At 44.4% G+C, this 22,217-nt stretch overlaps 1 protein-coding gene across 13 annotated transcripts in view; it reads right to left on the bottom strand.

Annotated features, from left to right (window-relative positions):
• LOC143764254 (uncharacterized) overlaps positions 1 to 22,217 on the bottom strand; it is a 201,317-nt gene that overhangs the window by 151,717 nt on the left and 27,383 nt on the right. For 6 of the 13 annotated variants that reach the window (XR_013213126.1, XR_013213125.1, XR_013213130.1 and 3 more), the window contains exon 3: positions 6,260 to 6,289. The exons of 6 other annotated variants lie outside the window; for them this stretch is intronic. Coding sequence is in view for 2 of the 7 variants with exons in the window: in XM_077249670.1 (XP_077105785.1) it covers positions 6,260 to 6,289 (30 nt within the window). In the remaining 5 variants the exon portion in view is untranslated. Of the gene's footprint in view, positions 1 to 745; positions 817 to 6,259; positions 6,340 to 22,217 lie in introns of those variants that run through there. One more of the 13 variants, XR_013213135.1, reaches the window with a different exon arrangement.

The raw sequence follows: 22,217 nt of genomic DNA, 5'->3' as shown, positions 1-22,217 counted from the left end.
AAGTTATGGCTCTGGGAAGCAGGGGAGCGAAAAACAAAAAGGCTAATTTAATTTTTTTTTCAAATTAATTATTTATTGAATAGTTTTAATAAGGCTAACCACCCTTTAATGCCACATGAAAGGCACTATAGGGAGCTAGTTTATTATTTATAGGGAGCTTATAACATATATCCTATGTATCTATTTCTGTATATAACATTGCTTTATTAGTTTGTAAACTAGTTTTAAATGACAGAATTACAGTATGTAAAAGCTGATGTTAAACACGCATTGCACACGCATGTGATATGGATGGTAAACCACAACAAGTTTGTATCATCTTAGCAAATAGTCACAGCTAAGAACACCATAGAGGCAAACAGTTCTGAAAGTAAAGTTCTCGGCACCGCTTTGCTGTCTTTACTCATTGGTGGCATGTGTGAAGCGCAGTAGGTGAGGAAAAACGCACACTCACATAGAAGTCGCATGACATACGGATGCCAAGTGAGAGAAAATAACACCTTACACTTGTTAACTTTCTGGCTGAGAATCTCAGCTACTTTATACATGCAGATGTGAGCAAACTGTAAGTAACTACACCCAGTGGTCCCAAGAATAGGGAGCCCAATCTGAATGAAGCGAAGGTCAAGCATGGTTGCATCCTCTACATTTATTGTCAATAGACTAAGCAGACTACTTTTCCTGGCAGTCCAATGGACAATGAATGGAGAGGTGGTGATCAGGCTTGGCATTCACTCCATTCTGCAGAGCCCTTTTCTCAGGAACACAAAGGGGTCCAGTGATCAGCAAGTTATCTTCTATCCTATGGAGAAAGATCTGTTAAAAAGCACAAAAAAACCCCTCAGTAACAGAAAACGATTAGTCAAAACACTCTCTGAAGTAGAGTAAAACTCAAGAGACATCATTTAACTGAAATCTCCCATAAAAATATATTGTAACGTAGTACTGATTGTAACTCATAATGTGACAGATGCTCTTAAACTTGAACTTTCAGGTTTCGAGCAGAGTTGGGCATTAACCTCTCAAGAAAACAAAGTGAGCTCCTTACTGCTGTGTGAGATAAAGTCAAAAGCCTGACATAAATCTTTGTAAAAGGAAAAAAAAAAATTACTTTGAGAAAATAATTACTCATCATCATAAAAAAAAAAAAAAGTTGTCAAGCTATTGTTCATCCATTAACTTCAATCACAGCAACTCATCGCATGGAGTTCATGCAATGAAATATATGAAAACTGTCTTTATAACCTATTTAATTGAAGTCAGCAAGACAGAGGTAAACCTGTGATTTTACAGAAAGCATTCCTCCACCAAGTACAGTAGGAATACAATCTTAACACACTTGTATATCAGGTCAACAGTGTGAGGATTTAATGAAAAGAAATTACTTTTTCAGGATGCCTGGAAGCACTTTCCAAGCCTATGTCACTCCACTTCTATTCCCCGCTCAGTGCTGCCTTCCCATGCTTGACTTACAACTCCTTTCCTTGCAGTCATACAGCTTAGAGTGTCTGTCAAGCAGGAGGAGGTGGAGAATAGAGCTGGAGTGACAGAGGCTTGGGAAGAGCTTTCACGCGCCAAAAGTCCTCCGGTTGCAGATTTAGGCTACATTAACACATCCCTTATTCTAGTCCATGTGCATAGACCCAGAGATTAACTGATCCATTCACATTTTCATGGTAGGGCGAGTGGGGTTGGATGGGGAAGGATCCATGTATCCGATCTGTGAGACTCCGTTTTAGTCTATGGAGGATTGTTAAAAAAAAAAAAAAAAAAACACAGCACATTAAAAAAAAAAAAAGGATGTCTTCTGTTTGTTAACATCAGTTTTTCATTAGTGTTTCCTCCATTTTTAACTGATCTATTGCCAAAAGTCAATGGACAAAAAAAGGTTCGGACAGCCATCGGTCTTCATTTTTTTTTTTTTTTTAAATAAGGATGAGAAAGAAAATGTAACACCACAGATGTAAAACAGAGACATAAGAACGACACATAGGTAAAAACTGATCTGGAAACAGATGTGTGAATGAAGGAAAACGCTTTAGAAGCAGCCCTGTCCTCCTCTATTAGCTGCTCTATATAAGACACACAGACATCTTATTACATGGCTGAAAAATAACATTTTGTGTGTGTTAGTTCACAGCTGGATGGGAGGTAAATTTTCGCCTGATCTATGTTTCGCTTATTCACTGGATATTGGAATTCATAGGTGAATTAATTCACTACATTGGTGATTCTCTTTTGGTGAATTTTTTCTTCGAAAATAGGTAAATCAGTTCCCTCACTATACTCTACTGAACAGGTAGTAGACAAAACAACAAAATCAGGCCAAATCCTGCCAAAGCTACGCTTTGCCAGCCAGATACAGGAAAGAATCAACCTCCACCCATTACTCACAGTTATTACCTTCCAGAAACGAGAATCTCACCAATTTTTAGCCCACTAAGGTAAAAATGAAAGTCAAACCTCTGACCCTAAAAAAACTGAGGGGAAATCATCCAATTCGCTTATTTCGCATTTGTGAAAAGTCTTTTAATTCCATCCAGTGTCACTTTTCATGTCTTCTCAATCTCTAACAACCGCATTAATTGATAAAGCCATCAATAAAAGGATAACTATGGATTCACTATTGGGGAGGGTGACCGTGTAAAGCTCAGGACTTCACAGATGGTATTTCTTGCTACACACTAGATAAATGCTATGAAGCGTTGGCACGAGGAATCCAAAAATATACTGACATAAGACAGAAATGAGCTGATAAATGGCAGCAGAGATTTAATGTAGACAAATGCTCGGTAATGCATTTGGGTACCAAAAAACCTCTTAAGTAAAATATTATGAGAATGGAGAAGCGATACATGGCTGTTTAGAGGAAAAAGATCCTTAATGTTTATTGTCGACAAAAAAGGTCTGTCGAGTGTCAGGCGTGCCAGCCGAGATTGCTTTAAACATTCCATTTTAGAGAAGAAGAAGAAAAAAAAAAAGAAATTGTTTCCCGTCTTGAGCTCAGGATCTTGATATAATCTAGTCACAACATTTTACGAAAAGCTATGGTACATATACCAGCAATGGGACTAGCTGCGCACAGCTCATAAATGGAAGCTTGTGGATTTCATCTTAATATATAATATTGATATTTTGAACCTTTCGCGACTCTTGTAATACTGAGAGCCAATAGTTCTGACAGGTGTTTTATCACAAAAAGTTGCATTTAAGAAATAAAGTGAAATAATTGGAACGGAGACAGTCTGCGAGACCAAAGAAGCCATTAATGTCCTAGTGCACACAGTAACTGTAGGATTCCAATGGTATGACAAAATACAACAAGTCCAAACCACCCCCTTTAGTTCATGTAACGCAAAATCAGGATGGGTAACAGCGACCAATGTGACAGAGAACTGCAAGGTAACTGTAATAATTATAGGGGATAACTCAGGAGACTCTTTGCATGGGACAAGACAACTACAGGACACAGTTTTATAAGTGGTAAAGTCTATATTATCACACGGTGATTCAAACAGGTGCAGAGAGAAACTCAAGTCCACAACACTTGGTGTAAATGTTAAACGCAGCTTAGCAGTCTATAGGGAACTTCAGAGAAAAATGCAATCACACAGAAAGTCTATGAAGCACAATTATTCTTGAGGATACTTGACACGAATAAGTCCTTGCTTAGTCCAAAACACAGATAGATATGCTTATAAGGCAGTTCAAATAACATCTTAGCTCAACCAAGGAGGCCTGGGTAATAGTCTCAGGTTTTTGCAGAGCAGCAACACCTTACATGTCCAGCAAATGCAGATGGAAGTAAACACGAGCAGCAGATGAAGGAGGATTACTGGAAACTTGTGTATGCAGCAGGAACTCAGAGCAGAGTAGCAGGATCACCACACAGGTTCACAGGAGCAGGTATACAGCCAGGGAGTAATCAGAGTCAGGAGCTGGATGCAAGGTAGGATACTATAGCCAGAAAAGAGGAGACTGCTGGAACAATGACTGCAGAAAGCAGATTAGAGCAGGTGTTTTCCATAATTAGATCACTGCAGAAAGATGTGGAAGGTCTGCAAAAGAAGTTTGGAAGCTTTGAACACAATCAACAAGTGTTTGGACGGACTTTGCAGGACTTAAGCACCCACATGGCAACCCAGGAAAACAAACTTGCTGGCATAGAGTCCCAGTATGGACGGGCTTTTCAGGACATAAGCACGCAAATAGCTGCACAAGCGACTTTTCCCTCTGGGCAACCGCCACCAGCTAGCCCACCTAAGTTGCCCCCATTCAGATTTAATGGTGATCGCGACAAATTTCATGGCTTTGTGAATCAAGGTATGCTATATTAAGATGTGCATGCTGACCGTTTTCCTAATGATAGATCCAAAGTATTGTGTGTAATAATGCTGCTGACCGCACGAGCGCTCGCCTGGGCGAATCCGATGATTGAGTCTCGTGACCCACGGTTAAATAACTTGGATGATTTCTTGGCCGCTATGGCATTAATGTTTGATGATCCTAATCGCCGTGCAACCGCTGAATCTGCTTTATTGTCTTTACGCCAGGCTAAACGTTCTGTTATTGAGTATGCTACTGAATTCAGGAGATTAGCGGTAGATACCAATTGGGACAGTTATGCACAATTGCCTATTTTTAAAAGGGGTCTGTCTAGTATTGTAAAAGATGAACTAGCTCGCTCTGAGTCACCACAAGAGCTAGAGACATTTATACAGCATTGTGTGCGCATAGACATTCGCCTTACTGAGCGTAGGCAGGAGAAGTTTGCTGCATATAACCGTATTTCTAACTTTTCCCTTCCTTCCAAAGAGCCTGCAGGTAAAACATCTCGGGAGGTGGAGGAGGTGCCCATGCAAATTGATTCCGTTCAGAGGCGCGAGATCAATGAGCGCCGGGAGCATCGCCTTCGTGAAAGTCTATGTTTCTACTGCGGCCAGTCTGACCACTTCTTGATCAATCGTCCTAAGTGTCCTAGACGGCCTAACAAGGTGCTAGCAGCAATAGGGGAGTATGACAACTGTGATGATGAGTCTGACATCTCTGAATGTAGCCTGCCTTTAAACGCTGTATTCCATTCACTTTCTATGACTTCACCCCCCAAGGAGCTTAAGGAAAAGAACTCTCACTGTTCTCTCCCTATTATGATCCTGTGTTCAGGACAGTGGATTTCCAGTGCAGCTATGATTGACTCTGGGGCAGGTGGCAATTTCATGGATATTGCATTTGCCAAGGAACATGGTATTGAAATTCAGCAAAGAGCCTCTCCAATTACCATGGAAACAGTGGATGGGTCACCTTTAATCTCTGGGCCTGTGGATCAGGAGACCGTACCCCTTGAAATTTTGTTGGAGCCTAATCATCAGGAGCAACTTTCTTTCTTGCTAATTTCTTCTCCCCATTTTCCTGTGATTTTAGGCATTCCTTGGTTGCGTTCTCAGAACCCAATTATCAACTAGGAGACCAAGGAGATTATCTTTCCAACAAGGAGCAACTCAGCGTTAACAGAAGCTGTCCCTGAGTCCACGGCTACGGAACCACATGTACAGGTATTTACTTTACCGCCAGCATATAAAGAGTTCTCTGACAGTAACATTAGTAAATCGGATATGTGCCAGAAGATGCATTCTGATTTATAACATTTAGGGCAGCCATAAATTCCTAATAGATGCAATTTATAAAACAAATCTCTCACCTTTTTGGAACTTCCAAAGAAATGAACAGAGGGAGACCATTGCTTCTTCTCAACTCCCAGTGATGGGGAGCCATGTGCCAAATACATTTGGTTTTGTTTTTTATCGCTTTCATTGGCGATTTTGCCTTCAAAAAGTAGACTGACTGTGATCTGTGTGGTCTCATAGGACCACTATGTACAAATATACACAAAACACAGTATAAAGTAGGAGACCGCTATAGAGAACATTCTCTAAGGAAACTGAAAATGTTGCCAAAATAATCTTTTGGTATAACTGGAGGTACACGTTAAATAAGATTATAGAATAATGGGCAGGTCTTGGTGACATGGCAGGAGGTGAGTAAGAGAGAAGTTCTTGCAGTAATCAGGAAGGATGCGGTCAGTGTTCTTGATCAGAAGCAGCTGCTTTTGGACTATAAGACGCACGCACTTTTTAGCAAGATTTTTTTCTTTTCTTGCTATGAAGTGTTAAATTAAATATAAACACATGGTATATATTTAAGAACTAAGATGTGTAATAATAAAACAATTACAAGATATATATTAGTATACAGTACTTACATTTCAGGAGCGGTCTCTTGTAAATCAAAACTGTCAATGAGGTGATAGTTTTAGGACATGATCTTAGCAAATATAAATTCCTATTTGTTAAAGGAAAAGGAAAAGACAAAAAATATAGTTCTTACCGATAACGGTATTTCTCTGAGCCCATGACGGCACCACGGAGAGAGGGGATCCGCCCACCAAGGACAGGAAACCTACGGATAAAAAGGCGGTACCACTCTCCTGCATCAGTTTGTTTACATAGAGAATGATGGGAGACTACTAAGGCATTTGCAAATTTTAACTGTTTAGCCTAGTAAGATACCGCGTGATTTTAACTAAAAGTAGATTATGAATAGACTATGGCACTCTTTGAATGTGCACACCCATAAGTGAAGGGAGGGAATGTGGTGCCGTCATGGGCTCAGAGAAATACCGTTATCGGTAAGAACTATATTTTTCTCTGATCACCCATGACGGCACCACGGAGAGAATTGCATAGATAGTACATTCAGGGAGGGACCACCGCTTCCAGAACCCTTTTACCGAAGGTAAGATCTGAAGAAGAGATTAGGTCCAATCTATAGTGCCTATAGAATGTGGATGGTGAGGACCAGGTAGCAGCTCTACATATCTGGTCTATAGAAGCTCCGGCCTTCTCCGCCCAGGAAGTTGCCACTGCCCTTGTTGAGTGAGCCTTAACCTCCCCGGGAACGGACATCCCACTTGCCGAGTATGAAAGACTGATGGCGTCCGTGATCCATCTTGCTATGGTGGCTTTAGAAGCTTTTTTCCCCTTCCGGGGACCCTGGAAACACACAAACAGAGAGGAATCCTCCCTACTCTCTCTAGTGGCTTCTAGGTAGTGTAAGAGACACCTTTTTACATCCAGTGTATGTAATGTTTGTTCCTCCCTATTTGTAAGGTTGGGACAGAAGGAGGGGAGAGATATCTCTTGAGACCTGTGAAATTTCGAAGCCACTTTCGGGAGATATGCTGGGTCTGTTTTTAAAATGACCCTATCCTCTAAAAATTGTGTGTAAGGAGGATTAACTGAGAGAGCCTGTAAGTCGCTAACCCTACGGGCAGAAGTGAGGGCGACTAACAGAGCGGTTTTGAGAGATAGGTTTTTTTATTGAAGTTTCATGTAATGGTTCAAATGGTGGACTAGTCAGGGCTTTAAGGACCAAGTTTAAGTCCCATTGTGGAACCACTTTCACTGGCAGAGGCCTCGATCTTCCTGCTGCTCTGATGAATCTAGAGACCCAACTAATTGAAGCTAAGTCAAAATTGAATAATGCTCCCAATGCCGCTACGTGAACTTTTAGGGTACTGGTGGCTAAACCCATCTCCAAACCTTTTTGTAGGAACTCTAATATGGAATTAAGGGGAATCTCCTTCCCTATTTTTGCACCTGAAGAAGACAAAAACTTTTTCCATATTTTGCCGTATTGTTTTGTTGTAACCGGCTTCCTACTTTTTAACAGAGTTGAGATTAAACCCGAAGAGAACCCTCTGTTTTCTAATATTTTCCTCTCAAGAGCCAGGCTGTCAAGTGCAAGTTCTTGACTCGCGGATGACAGACTGGGCCCTGCGACAATAGGTCCTGGAGGTCTGGTAATACCCACGGGTCGGATATTGACATCTTCCTCATCCATGAGAACCAAGGTCTCTTCGGCCAGAACGGGGCAATTAAGATGACCAATGCCCCGTCCTCCCGAATCTTCCTCAGCACTGCTGGAATCAGAATGAGAGGAGGAAAGGCATAGACCAGATGGTGACCCCAAGAGATCAGGAAAGCGTCCACAGCTACTGGGTTCCCCAAGGGAGATAGGGAGCAGAAGGAGGCTACTTTTTTGTTTAAATGGCTCGCGAAGAGATCTATTTTGGGAACACCCCATTTTTGTGTGATCTGAGTAAATATCACTGGATTTAGTTCCCATTCCCCCTGTTTTAGGCTGGATCGACTTAGAAAGTCTGCCTTGTAGTTGTCTACGCCCTTTATGTGTAGGCTTGTCAGGGATAGAAGGTTGCTCTCGGCTATTTGAAGGATTGAGCTGGTCACTTCCATTAGATTTTTGGAACGGGTACCCCCCTGATGATTTAGGTAAGATACTACTACTTGATTGTCCGACATCACCCTTACATGGTGAGATTGAAGGACTCCCAAGAATTCCTGAAGGGCAAATTTTACTGCCAGGAGTTCCTTCATATTGGAGGAATTGTTTGCAAGGGACGGAGACCAAATGCCCTGGGCTACTAGATCGCCCAGATGAGCCCCCCACCCTGAGGGGCTTGCGTCCGTAGTTAGGACCTTTGAGATCGGGATTACCCATGGGACTCCCTGGGAAAGATTTTCCTGCAACGTCCACCAAGTCAGGGAGTGATTGGTGCGAGGAGACAATGTTAACCGCCCGTCTAAATGCTCTCCTAGAAGGATTTGCTCTGACAGTAGCTGCCATTGGAGATCTCTTGAATGTAGTTGGGCCCACTGGACCGCCGGGATGCAGGAGGTCATAGAGCCTAATAGGGACATGCCCTGACGGAGTGTTATGGAGGGAAGAGATTGTACTCTTAACGCTAAATTTTTTATCTTTTGTATTTTGCTCTCTGGGAGCCGACATTCCATTTGTTTGGAGTCTAGAGTGAGACCTAGGTACTCCTGAACCTGAGAAGGCACCAGTCTGGATTTTTCTAGGTTTATTAGCCAACCCAGATCTTTTAGAGAATGAATCACTAGATCTAGTTGACTCTTGCAATGTTGCGGGGAGGAGCCTATCACCAGGAAATCGTCCAGATATGGTATGATCAGGGTGTTTTCTTCCCTGAGGTGAGCCATTACCTCCGCGACCAACTTTGTAAAAACCCTCGGGGCTATTGCTAAGCCAAATGGTAGAGCTGAGAACTGGAAGTGACTTAGGACTCCCTGGATGTGGACTGCCAGTCTGAGGAATTTCTGGTGATCCTTGTGTATTGGGACGTGATGATGTGCGTCCCTCAGGTCCAGGACCACCATGAAGCATTGAGGAAACAGCATTTTGATAGATGATTTTACTGTTTCCATCTTGAATGCTTGAACCTCTAGGTAGTTGTTTAGGTTTTTCAAATTGATAATGGTCCTGAAGGAACCATCTGGCTTCTTCCTCAGGAATAGAGGGGAATAGTAACCTTGCCCTCTTTCCTGAGGGGGAACTTCCAGGAGTACTCCTTTTTTTACTAACCCGACAACCTCGTTTTCTAGCGTCAACTGCTCTTCTGCCGAGGATCTTGTGGGTGTTATCTTGAAAGAGGGACGAGGGTACCTCTTGAATGTTAACCTCAGTCCCGACTCTATGATGTTTAGTATCCATCGACTTGAGGTAATCTTTTCCCAGGCTGGGAGAAAGAGAGATAATCTCCCCCCCACCTGGGGCGAACCTTCATTGTGAAGGTTTTTTGTTGTCATTGAGGTTTTTATTAAAGATAAACCCCTTATTTTTGTTCTTTTTATCTTCCCATTTCCCCTGGCTTCTCCCCGGGTTCCTACGGAAAAACCTCTTGTTCCGAAAGGGCTTCCTATAAGAGGGGAGACCCAGAGGGGGGGGAAGGACTTTTTCTTGTCCCCCGCTTTTTCCAAGATGTCATCTAGGGTGGAACCAAACAGAAATTCTCCTTCGCAGGGGATGGTACACAGTTTTGTTTTCGTTTGTAGGTCGCCTGGCCAATTCTTAAGCCAGAGGGCGCGCCTGGCCGCATTAGCAAACCCTGCTGCTCTGGCGGATAGCCTGATGGAGTCGGCCGAGGCATCAGCTAGGAAAGCCGCGGCCCCTCTCATTACTGGTAATGTGTCCAGCATTGAGTCCCTGGAAGTTTTCCCCTTTAATTGACCCTCTAGTTGGTTTAGCCAAATCATCAGGGAGCGTGAAGTACATGCTGCCGCTACTGCCGGCTTCAGGCCTCCTCCCGCTGCCTCCCAGGCACCTTTGAGAAAGGCATCTGCCTTCTTATCCATAGGGTCTTTTAGGACCCCCATGTCCTCGAACGGGAGGGCAAATTTTTTTGAGGCTTTAGCGATTGCTACATCTAATTTGGGGGCCTTCTCCCAAAAGGAGCAGGATTCCTCCTCGAAGGGGTATTTTCTTTTTGGCGTTAAAAGAGCCTTTCTTAATTAAGGCTGCTATTGCTTCGTTAAGAGGGAAAGCTCTTCTCTTTTTCTGTTCCAGGCCCCCAAACATGATGTCTTGTACCGATTTTTTAGGGTGGGAGTCTACCAGACCCATGGTACTTCTCACGGCTTTTATGAGGCCATCAGTATCTTCTAGAGGGAAACAGTTATGTCCCCCCGAGGAAGAAGTAGATGATGAAGATGAGGTGGAGGAGTTGAAGGACACTGAACTCTCACTATCGCTTTCTGATTTTGAGATGGGAGATGGGGACCCGAGTCTGTTTTTTCTCCTTTTTTTCCCACTTTTTAGTGATCTGAAGGTGTCCTCTACTTGCTCCTTAATCAGGCTTTTAAGGTCTGTTGCAAACCCAGGAAGGTTTTCAGATACAGTCTGCTGAATGCAAGTATTGCATAGTCTCTTATCCCATGTAGGTGGAAGATCCTCTCTACAGATGGCGCAACTTTTGTGCTTAGTTTTACATACGCTTTTCCTCCCCTACAAGAGACAAATAACAATCTTACTGTCTCTGACATTCACGAAGATCCACTTACCACCTCCAGGACCCATAAATACCGGTTGGGGATTCTCTGCCTCTGGCTTTTTCCCCCGACGCCGTACTGGACTCCTTACTGTGCTGGGACCTTTGGTGTTCTTTGCTGGTGTCCTGGTGCCCTTTCTGCTGTCGCCTTTTTTGCTGCTGCGGCGATGCTACAGGTGGAGGTGACTCGGGCTGAGGTGATGTCGGGTCGCTCATACTGCTGCTGGTCTGCGGATGCTGCTTTGACACTTGGTTGAGCTGGCGCTGCGGCACTATTACTCATGAGGCTCTTGCTTATCACTGCAGAGCCACTGGGAGGATGTGGATTACTCTATTTAAATCCTCCCGCCGCTTGCCCTCTGTACTTGCGCAGTCCACGGAGAGGAGCGCCGAACGCCGGCGCCTGCGCATTAGCCCGGCGCCCACATACCGCGCCGAGCGTCTGGCGCCGCCGGCGCCTGCGCAGACCACGCCCAGCGTCCGAGCGGCTCACCGTCAGCGCAGACCGCGCCCAGCGCTCGAGCGGTAATCTGCCGGCGCCTGCGCGGAAGCTCCCAACTCGCGAGACCAGTTTAGATCCCGGGCATGCGCCGAACTTTCAAGATGGCGCCCAGGAAGCAGCTATGGCACTGCTGACCGGCGCCCCCGGTCCTATGCAGCCCCTATAGCGCGTTACTCTGCACGCCCGATGGCGGTGCAGCGTGCAGACTGAAGCTTGTTTTAGGGAGGGTCGCGCTGCACCTCCCGCAACCACAGAGGGACCCCCCTGGATGTTGCCGCTGCTGCATCTTACCTGGGGAGGTGACCGCGAACTCCTTGTCACCTCCCCCGCACACCCTGTCGCCCCTGGCTCCCAGCGGTGGCGCTTCGGGTCACCACCCTAGCCGAGGCAGAGGGACCCCAGCTGCCTGAATCGGACTGGTTGGCCCCGGAATTCCAACGTCGAACTGGTAAGTCCGTAGGTCTCCCATCAAGGACAGGAAACCAACTGATGCAGGAGAGTGGTACCGCCTTTTTATCCGTAGGTTTCCTGTCCTTGGTGGGCGGATCCCCTCTCTCCGTGGTGCCGTCATGGGCGATCAGAGAAAGTCAAGATCTCATGGGTGCACATTTAAGGAGAGTTTAAAAATAAACTTCTACTTATACTATGCTTTTTATGTTACCTTTAGTTTTCATTTTGATAACTTAACTGAATGATATATAAAACAATAAAGGTCCTCTTCCAGAAGCTGTTTTGCCACTTTAAATTGTCAATGTAGTTTCAACAAACTTTCAATATACTAATGGTATCATAGCAGCTACTATCTCCACTAACTCAGAGACAACTGGAAATTAGGGAGAGCCTGCGAGAGGGGAAAACTAGTGAAAAATGCAGGATACAAGTTATATAAATGGCCACAAATAGTGTTATTCCTTATGTACAGATTCTGAAAATAACAGAAAGTGACAGTAGATTAAACTATTTGTGTTTTCTCAAATATTTGTCAATAGCAAATTGGATGATGTCTTGCACTATTAAGCCCCATTCTGACTCCTAATTTTCATACAAGTGCGCCATCTGTTTATTACATATTACATAGGGTAAATCTCTAATAGGACGTAACTGCAAAAGGAATAATCAGATTCATGTGAACAATATGGCTATGTTCACATTGCGTTTTACCTTAATTACAGTAGCTCTGTCACGGCTTACATCTGAAGCCTTGGAAAAAGAAATCTGGGTATATGTGCAGAAGCCATTGACTGTTATGATGCAGATGTAGTCCCTATGGGCTCTGTCAGACATAATTTTCAGCTGTATGAGGCGGGATTCGAGATAAAGTTGACCACGTCTTGGTATCCTACTCATACAGCTGAAAACATTGTCAGGGGCAGGCAGTGACTCCGTCTACATCAATTCCATTAATGGTCCCGTCGCACATTTGTCTGAATGGCATTTTTCAGGGCTTCAGACATAACCCTCGAGAGAGCTACTGACGTAACGGTAAAATCAAATGTGAACCTGGCCTTAAGTTAACTGTACAAAGATATTTACAACACACCGTGGAAAACAGGTGCTGTATCTAGCACCCTCCTGATGCTCCGTAATACACACCCCATCTTACCTGTCTTCTTGCTACTTTCAGCATGAAGACAGCAGCACAGATCTCCCACGTTTCCACGCTACTTTGGCTGAATCCAGCCTTGCTTTTTTAAAGCACCAGATCTAACATCTATTATTACTAAATTAGAAAGGTGTTTTTTTGTTTTTTTTCACTCTCCCCAACAATATATATTTGAGAAGTATTTTAAAAAGGGACTATCTGGGATTTTTTTCTCCTGTGGTTATAACCACTTATCGGCAGGTAGTTGCTATGTACCTGTTTCTTCTGCTTTGTGACCAGCTCTCCCTCATCTCCTTCCTGTGATGTCACCTCCACAGAGCAATTCCTTCTCTTCTGCTCTGCCAACAGGCATCACTGGAGATGTCAAGTTGATTGACAGCCAGCTTCCCTGGTGCCCAACTGATATGTGCTTAGCTTAATTTTATGGGGAGGGAGTTGGAGTGGGGTGGGGGGCACGTTTAGTATAACACCTTTAAATGCATCTTATTCAACCTACAAGTTCTCCAGCTGTGTAATTTCCGCTGGGAATTTACAATGATAAAAACTAACAATGGTGCAGATTTTACCTGTAATTGAAAAGGGTGAAATGAATGGTGTGGATGTCATACCAAATCAGCTCTCACCTCTGCTAAACAGGCCTACTTCACAACCCTCGTATCTTCCTTATCCCACAACCCCAAACAGTTGTTCAACACTTAACTCCCTCCTCCGCCCACCACTGCCCCCTCCGAGTTCCCTAACCATTGCCGAGGACTTTGCCACGCACTTCAAAAATAAGATAGACCAAACAAGGCAAGTCTTTGTTGTCCAACCACCACAACCCCTCTGTATGAGAGACCAATGCCCAAACCCCATAACTTCACTCTCCAAAATCTCTGAAGGGGAGCTTGCTCATCTTCTCGCCAAATCACACCTCACCACTTGTGCACTTGACCCCATCCCATCCCACCTCCTCCCCAACCTTACCACCACACTAATCCCATCCCTAACCCATCTCTTCAACCTTTAACTAACTTCTGGTACCTTCCCCTCTGCCTTCAAACATGCCACAATCACACCTATCCTCAAAAAGCCTTCCTTTGACCCGAGCGCTATGTCCAGCTATCGCCCCATATCTTTGCTCCCATTTGCCTCCAAACTCCTTGAGCAGCACGTCAATGCTGAACTTTCCTCTCTCTTCGACTACCTACAATCTGGCTTCCGTCCCCACCACTCCACTGAGACTGCCCTGACCAAAATTACTAACGACTTACTTACAGCCAAAGCTAACAGACAATTCTCTATACTCCTCCTCCTAGACCTGTCCTCTGCCTTTGACACAGTTGACCACTGCCTCCTACTACAGATCCTCTCTTCCTTTGGGGTCAAAGACCTTGCCCTATCCTGGATCTCCTCATACCTTGCCAACCGCACATTTAGCGTTTCCTACTCCCATACTACCTCTTCATATCGCCCCCTCTCTGTTGGTGTCCCCCAAGGCTCTGTCCTAGGACCCTTACTCTTCTCAATCTATACACTCGGCCTGGGACAACTCATAAGGTCCTATGGCTTCCAGTACCGTCTATATGCCGATGACACTCAGATCTACCTCTCTGGCCCAGATGTCACCGCTCTGCTGTCCAGAATCCCAGAGTGTCTATCAGCCATATCCTCCTTCTTCTCCTCTCGCTTCCTCAAGCTCAATGTGGACAAATCTGAACTCATTATCTTTCCTCCATCACGCATATCTTCCCTACCTGATCTATCTATTAAAATAAATGAAATCACACTTTCCCCTGTCCCCAAAATGCCTCGGAGTAACCCTTGACTCTGCCCTGTCCTTCAAACCGCACATCCAAGCTCTCGCCACCTCTTGTCGCCTCCAGCTCAAAAATATTTCCAGAATCCGTCCTTTCCTCAACCCACACTCTACCAAAGTGCTTGTGCATGCCCTAATCATCTCCCGCCTCGACTACTGCAACATACTCCTCTGTGGCCTACCTTCTAACACTCTCGCACCCCTCCAGTCCATCCTTAACTCTGCTGCCCGACTAATTAATCTCTCTCCTCGCTACACTCCTGCTTCACCTCTTTGCAAATCCCTTCACTGGCTCCCAATTTCCCAGCGTATCCAGTTTAAATTACTAACACTGACCTACAAAGCCATCCATAACCTTTCTCCTCCGTATATTTCCACACTAATCTCTCAATATCTTCCCTCACGTAATCTCCGGTCCTCCCAAGACCTCCTCCTCTCCTCCACACTTATTCGCTCCTCATCCAATCGCCTCCGAGACTTCTCCCGAATATCACCCATCCTCTGGAATTCAGTGCCCCAACACATCCGGTTATCCACTTCTTTTGGATCCTTTAAAAGAAACCTGAAAACCCACCTCTTCAAAGAAGCTTACAGCCTGTAAAGACCACACGGCCACCTCAACACCATTGGAGCTACTGCAACCCGCAACCTATTGTCTCCTTCCCCATAATCCTGCAGAATGTAAGCCCGCAAGGGCAGGGTCCTCTTCCCTCTGTACCAGTCTGTCATTGTTAGTTTTGTTTACTGTAAGTGATATTTGTATTTTGATGTAACCCCTTCTCATGTACAGCACCATGGAATTAATGGTGCTATATAAATAAATAATAATAATACCTGAAGAGCCCCATGGTACAGTAATACACAGCCACTCACTTGTGGTCAGCAGCAACGGGGGTTCGAGCAGTCATGTGTTCGTCCCAGAGGTGGGACCGGCCTCTATCAGGCATTTTTGGTATATCTTTTGAAGCATTTCTCATGAGACAAACCCCTCTTTTTTTTTAAAATCAGATAGATTTTTATTGAGCATAATAAATGGTATCCACTCATATAACAAAGTACATTTGTGTTTTTGATTTAACAAGAAAATAACCCCTCCCCCCTCTGAAGACCAACACCAACCATACAATACTCTTGGAAAGAAGAGAATAAACATTACATACATGTTATACTATTAGCATCATTTACCACAGTTCCTCAATTATTCCCATCCAGCCATGGTTGCCACAGCTTTTGAAAAAACCCCATCCTATTCCTCTTATTATATATACTTTTTTCGAGCTGGACAATATGATTCACTTGTGCAATAAACTCTCGTCTGGTTGGAGGTTCCTCCCTAATCCAATACCTTGCAATCACTTTTCTCGCAATGAACAATAATCTAGCAACTGCCATTTTTGCAGTTTCGTCGGCCAAGATTTCCTCCACATACCCAAGTACACAAACCACCGGATCCCTGGGAATGGAATCGAACACCCATAAATCACCCCAATTTGGTTCAGCACTACAACCCCATACGAAGACAAACCCCTCTAAACAGGGTGGGGGAATATGGTCACTGGTGTATGGATACAAATAATAAGCATTCAGAGGGGTTGTCCAATACTTATATATTGATGGCCTATCAATAGCAAATGAGTGTGTCTTCAACCCACTGATCATGTTATCAGCTCTGGCAGCCGCCAGATGTAAACCGCGTATGCAGCCAGGAAGACATGGCTCCATACACCGTGTAGTGGCAGATGCCAGGTACTGCAGCTCACATCATGGCCATGTGAACAGAAGCTGAGCTGCAGTACCCGGGAACAGCCGCTACCTGCTAAGTATATGAAGACGTGCTATGCAGTTTAAATCCAGTCTCTGCTCTAGCCGATTTGTTGGAGGCCGTATGTCCAACCCCACTAATCTGATATTGATCATATGACTACGTCATCAATAACTCAGTCCTGCACAACTCATTTAATATTAAATATATATTATAGTTGCTGAGTCAGAGCAGATAAAGCCTCAGTCTGGGAGAGGTCTCTAGGAAGTTATTTTAACCCCTTCATGACCCAGCCTATTTTGGCCTTAATGACCTTGCCATTTTTTGCAATTCTGACCAGTGTCCCTTTATGAGGTAATAACTCAGGAACGCTTGCGGTTCTGAGATTGTTTTTTCGTGACATATTGGGCTTCATGTTAGTGGTAAATTTAGGTCGATAATTTCTGAGTTTATTTGTGAAAAAAAACGGAAATTTGGCGAAAATTTTGAAAATTTCGCAATTTTCACATTTTGAATTTTTATTCTGTTAAACCAGAGAGTTATGTGACACAAAATAGTTAATAAATAACATTTCCCACATGTCTACTTTACATCAGCACAATTTTGGAAAGAAATTTTTTTTTTGCTAGGAAGTTATAAGGGTTAAAATTTGACTAGTGATTTCTCATTTTTACAACAAAATTTACAAAACCATTTTTTTTAGGGACCACCTCACATTTGAAGTCAGTTTGAGGGTTCTATATGGCTGAAAATACCCAAAAGTGACACCATTCTAAAAACTGCACCCCTCAAGGTGCTCAAAACCACATTCAAGAAGTTTATTAACCCTTCAGGTGTTTCACAACAGCAGAAGCAACATGGAAGGAAAAAGTGAACATTTAACTTTTTAGTCACAAAAATGATCTTTTAGCAACAATTTTTTTATTTTCCCAAGGGTAAAAGGAGAAACTGGACCACAAAAGTTGTTGTCCAATTTGTCCTGAGTACGTTGATACCTCATATGTGGGGGTAAACCACTGTTTGTGGGCACGGCAGGGCTCGGAAGCGAAGGAGCGCCATTTGACTTTTTCAATGAAAAATTGGCTCCAATCTTTAGCGGACACCATGTCGCGTTTGGAGAGCCCCCGTGTGCCTAAACATTGGAGCTCCCCCACAAGTGACCCCATTTTGGAAACTAGACGCCCCAAGGAACTTATCTAGATGCATAGTGAGCACTTTAATCCCCCAGGTGCTTCACAAATTGATCCGTAAAAATGAAAAAGTACTTTTTTTTCACAAAAAAATTTTTTAGCCTCAATTTTTTCATTTTCACATAGGCAACAGGATAAAATGGATCCTAAAATTTGTTGGGCAATTTCTCCTGAGTACGCCGATACCTCATATGTGGGGGTAAACCACTGTTTGGGTGCACGGCAAGGCTCGGAAGGGAAGGCGCGCCATTTGACTTTTTGAATGAAAAATTATCTCCATCGTTAGCGGACACCATGTCGCGTTTGGAGAGACCCTGTGTGCCTAAACATTGAAGCTCCCCCACATGTGACCCCATTTTGGAAACTAGACCCCCCAAGGAACTTATCTAGATGCATAGTGAGCACTTTAAACTCTCAGGTGCTTCACAAATTGATCCATAAAAAATGAAAAAGTACTTTTTTTTCACAAAAAAATTTTTTTTGCCTCAATTTTTTCATTTTCACATGGGCAACAGGATAAAATGGATCCTAAAATTTGTTGGGCAATTTCTCTTGAGTACGCCGATACCTCATATGTGGGGGTAAACCACTGTTTGGGTGCACGGCAAGGCTTGGAAGGGAAGGCGCGCCATTTGACTTTTTCAATGGAAAATTAGCTCCAATCGTTAGTGGACACCATGTTGCGTTCGGAGAGCCCCTGTGTGCCTAAACATTAGAGCTCCCCTACAAGTGACCTCATTTTGGAAACTAGACCCCCCCAAGGAACTAATCTAGATGTATAGTGAGCACTTAAAACCCCCAGGTAATTCACAGAAGTTTATAACGCAGAGCCATGAAAATAAAAAAATATTTTTCTTTCCTCAAAAATGATTTTTAGCCCGGAGTTTTTTATTTTCCCAAGGATAATAGGAGAAATTGGACCCCAAATGTTGTTGTCCAGTTTGTCCTGAGTACGATGATACCCCATATGTGGGGGTAAACCACTGTTTGGGCGCACGGCAGGGCTCGGAAGGGAAGGCACGCCATTTGGCTTTTTGAATGGAAAATTAGCTCCAATCATTAGCGGACACCATGTCGCGTTTGGAGAGCCCCTGTGTGCCTAAACATTGGAGCTCCCACACAAGTGACCCCATTTTGGAAACTAGACCTCCCAAGGAACTAATCTAGATGTGTGGTGAGCACTTTGAACCCTCAAGTGCTTCACAGAAGTTTATAACGCAGAGCCATGAAAATATAAAATTATTTTTCTTTCCTCAAAAATTATTTTTTAACCCACAATTTTTTATTTTCCCAAGGGTAACAGGAGAAATTGGACCCCAAAAGTCGTTGTGCAGTTTCTCCTGAGTACGCTGATACCCCATATGTGGGGGTAAACCACTGTTTTGGCACACGTCGGGGAGCGGAAGGGAAGTAGTGACGTTTTGAAATGCAGACTTTAATGGAATTCTCTGCGGGCGTCACGTTGCGTTTGCAGAGCCCCTGATGTGCCTAAACAGTAGGAACTCCCCACAATTGACCCCACTTTGGAAACTAGACCCCCAAGGGAACTTATCTAGATGTGTGGTGAGCACTTTGAACCCCCAAGTGCTTCACAGAAGTTTATAACGCAGAGACGTGAAAATAAAAAATGTGTTTTCTTTCCTCAAAAATATTTTTTTAGCCCAGAATTTTTTAATTTTCCCAAGGGTAACAGGAAAAATTTGACCCCAAAAGTTGTTGTCCAGTTTCTCCTGAGTACGCTGATACCCCATATGTGGGGGTAAACCACTGTTTGGGCACATGGCGGGGCTCGGAAGGGAAGTAGTGACGATTTGGAATGCAGACTTTGATGGAATGGTCTGCGGGAATCATGTTATGTTTGCAGAGCCCCTGATGTGCCTAAACAGTAGAAACCCCCCACAAGTGACCCCATTTTGGAAACTAGACCCCCCAAGGAACTTATCTAGATGTGTGGTGAGCACGTTCAACCCCCAAGTGCTTCACAGAAGTTTACAACGCAGAGCCGTGAAAATAAAAAATCATTTTTCTTTCCTCAAAAAAGATGTTTTAGCAAGCAATTGTTTATTTTCACAAGGGTAACAGGAGAAATTGGACCCCAATATTTGTTGCCCAGTTTGTTGTGAGTACGCTGGTACCCCATATGTGGGGGTAAACCACTGTTTGGGCGCACATCAGGGCTCGGAAGGGAAGTAGTGACATTTGAAATGCAGACTTTGATGGAATGGTCTGCGGGCGTCACGTTGCATTTGCAGAGCCCCTGATGTGCCTAAACAGTAGAAACACCCCACAAGTGACCCCATTTTGGAAACTAGACCCCAAAAGGATCTTATCTAGATGTGTGGTGAGCACTTTCAACCCCCAAGTGTTTCACATAAGTTTATAACGTAGAGCCGTGAAAATAAAAAATAATTGTTCTTTCCTCAAAATTATGTTTTAGCCAGTAATTTTTTATTTTTGCAAGGGTAACAGGAGAAATTGGACCCCAATAGTTGTTGCCCAGTTTGTCCTGAGTACGCTGGTATCCCATATGTGGGGGTAAACCACTGTTTGGGCGCACGTCGGGGCTTGGAAGGGAGGGCGCACCATTTGACTTTTTGAACGCAAGATTGGCTGGAATCATTGGTGGCGCCATGTTGCGTTTGGAGACCCCTGATGTGCCTAAACAGTGGAAACCCCTCAATTCTAACTTCAACACTAACCCCAACACACCCCTAACCCTAATCCCAACTGTAGCCATAACCCTAATCACAACCCTAACCCCAACACACCCCTAACCACAACCCTAACCCCAACACACCCGTAACCCTAAATCCAACCCTAATCCTAACCCTAATCCCAACCCTACCCACAACTGTAACCCCAACACAACCCTAACCCTATCCTTAACCCTAACCACAAGCCTAATCTTAACCCTATTTCCAACCCTAGCCCTAATTCCAACCCTAAGGGTACCGTCTCACATAACGATTTACCAACGATCACGACCAGCGATACGACCTGGCCGTGATCGTTGGAAAGTCATTGTGTGGTCGCTGGGGAGCTGTCACACAGACCGCTCTCCAGCGACCAACGATGCCAAGGTCCCGGGTAACCAGGGTAAACATCGGGTTACTAAGTGCAGGGCCGCGCTTAGTAACCCGATGTTTACCGTGGTTACCAGCGTAAAAGTAAAAAAAAAAAACGTACATACTCACATTTTGGTGTCCTTCAGGTCCCTTGCCGTCTGCTTCCCGCTCTGACTGAGCGCCGCCGTACAGTGAGAGCACAGCACAGCGGTGACGTCACCGCTGCGCTCTGCTCTCACTTGCCGGCCGGCAGACAGTCAGAGCGGGAAGCAGACGGCAAGGGACCTGAAGGACACCGAAATGTGAGTATGTACGTTTTTTTTTTTTTTTTTACTTTTACGCTGGTAACCACGGTAAACATCGAGTTACTAAGCGCGGCCCTGCGCTTAGTAACCCGATGTTTACCCTGGTTACAAGTGAACGCATCGCTGGATAGCTGTCACACACAACGATCCAGCGATGACAGCGGGAGATCCAGCGATGAAAGAAAGTTCCAAACGATCTGCTACGACGTACGATTCTCAGCAGGGTCCCTGATCGCTGCTGCGTGTCAGACACAGCGATATCGTATGGATATCCCTGGAACGTCACAGATCGTACCGTCGTAGCGATCAAAGTGCCACTGTGAGACGGTACCCTAACTCTAGTTCCAACCCTAACCCTAAGGCTATGTGCCCACTTTGCGGATTCGTGTGAGATTTTTCCGCACCATTTTTGAAAAATCCACAGGTAAAAGGCACTGCGTTTTACCTACGGATTTACAGCGGATTTCCAGTGTTTTTTTGTGCGGATTTCACCTGCGGATTCCTATTGAGGAACAGGTGTAAAACGCTGCGGAATCCGCACAAAATTGACATGCTGCGGAAAATACACAGCGTTTCCGCACGGTATTTTCCGCACCATGGGCACAGCAGATTTGGTTTTCCATAGGTGTACATGGTACTGTAAACCTGATGGAAAACTGCTACGAATTCGCAGCGGCCAATCCGCTGCGGATCCGCGGCCAATCCGCGGCCGATCCGCTGCGGATTCGCAGCCAAATCCGCACTGTGTGCACATGCCCTAACCCTACCCCTAACCCTAACCCTACCCCTAATTCTAACCCTAATTCTAACCCTAGTTCTAACCCTAACCCTAGCAGAAAAAAAAATATATATTTTATTTATTTTTATTATTGTCCCTATGGGGGTGATAAAGGGGGGTCATTTACTTTTTTTTTCATTTTGATCACTGCGATAGGCTATATCGCAGTGATCAAAATACTTCTGAAATGAATCTGCCAGCCGGCAGACTCTGCGGGCGCAGTGCGCATGCGCCCGCCATATTGGAAGATGGCGGCGCCCATGGAGAAGCCGGACGGACATCGGGAGGCC

The sequence above is a fragment of the Ranitomeya variabilis genome, chromosome 4 (genome assembly GCF_051348905.1).
Source record: "Ranitomeya variabilis isolate aRanVar5 chromosome 4, aRanVar5.hap1, whole genome shotgun sequence".
NCBI lineage: Eukaryota > Metazoa > Chordata > Amphibia > Anura > Dendrobatidae > Ranitomeya > Ranitomeya variabilis.
Note: the sequence above shows the minus strand (reverse complement) of the source record. Positions and strands in the feature narration are given on the sequence as shown.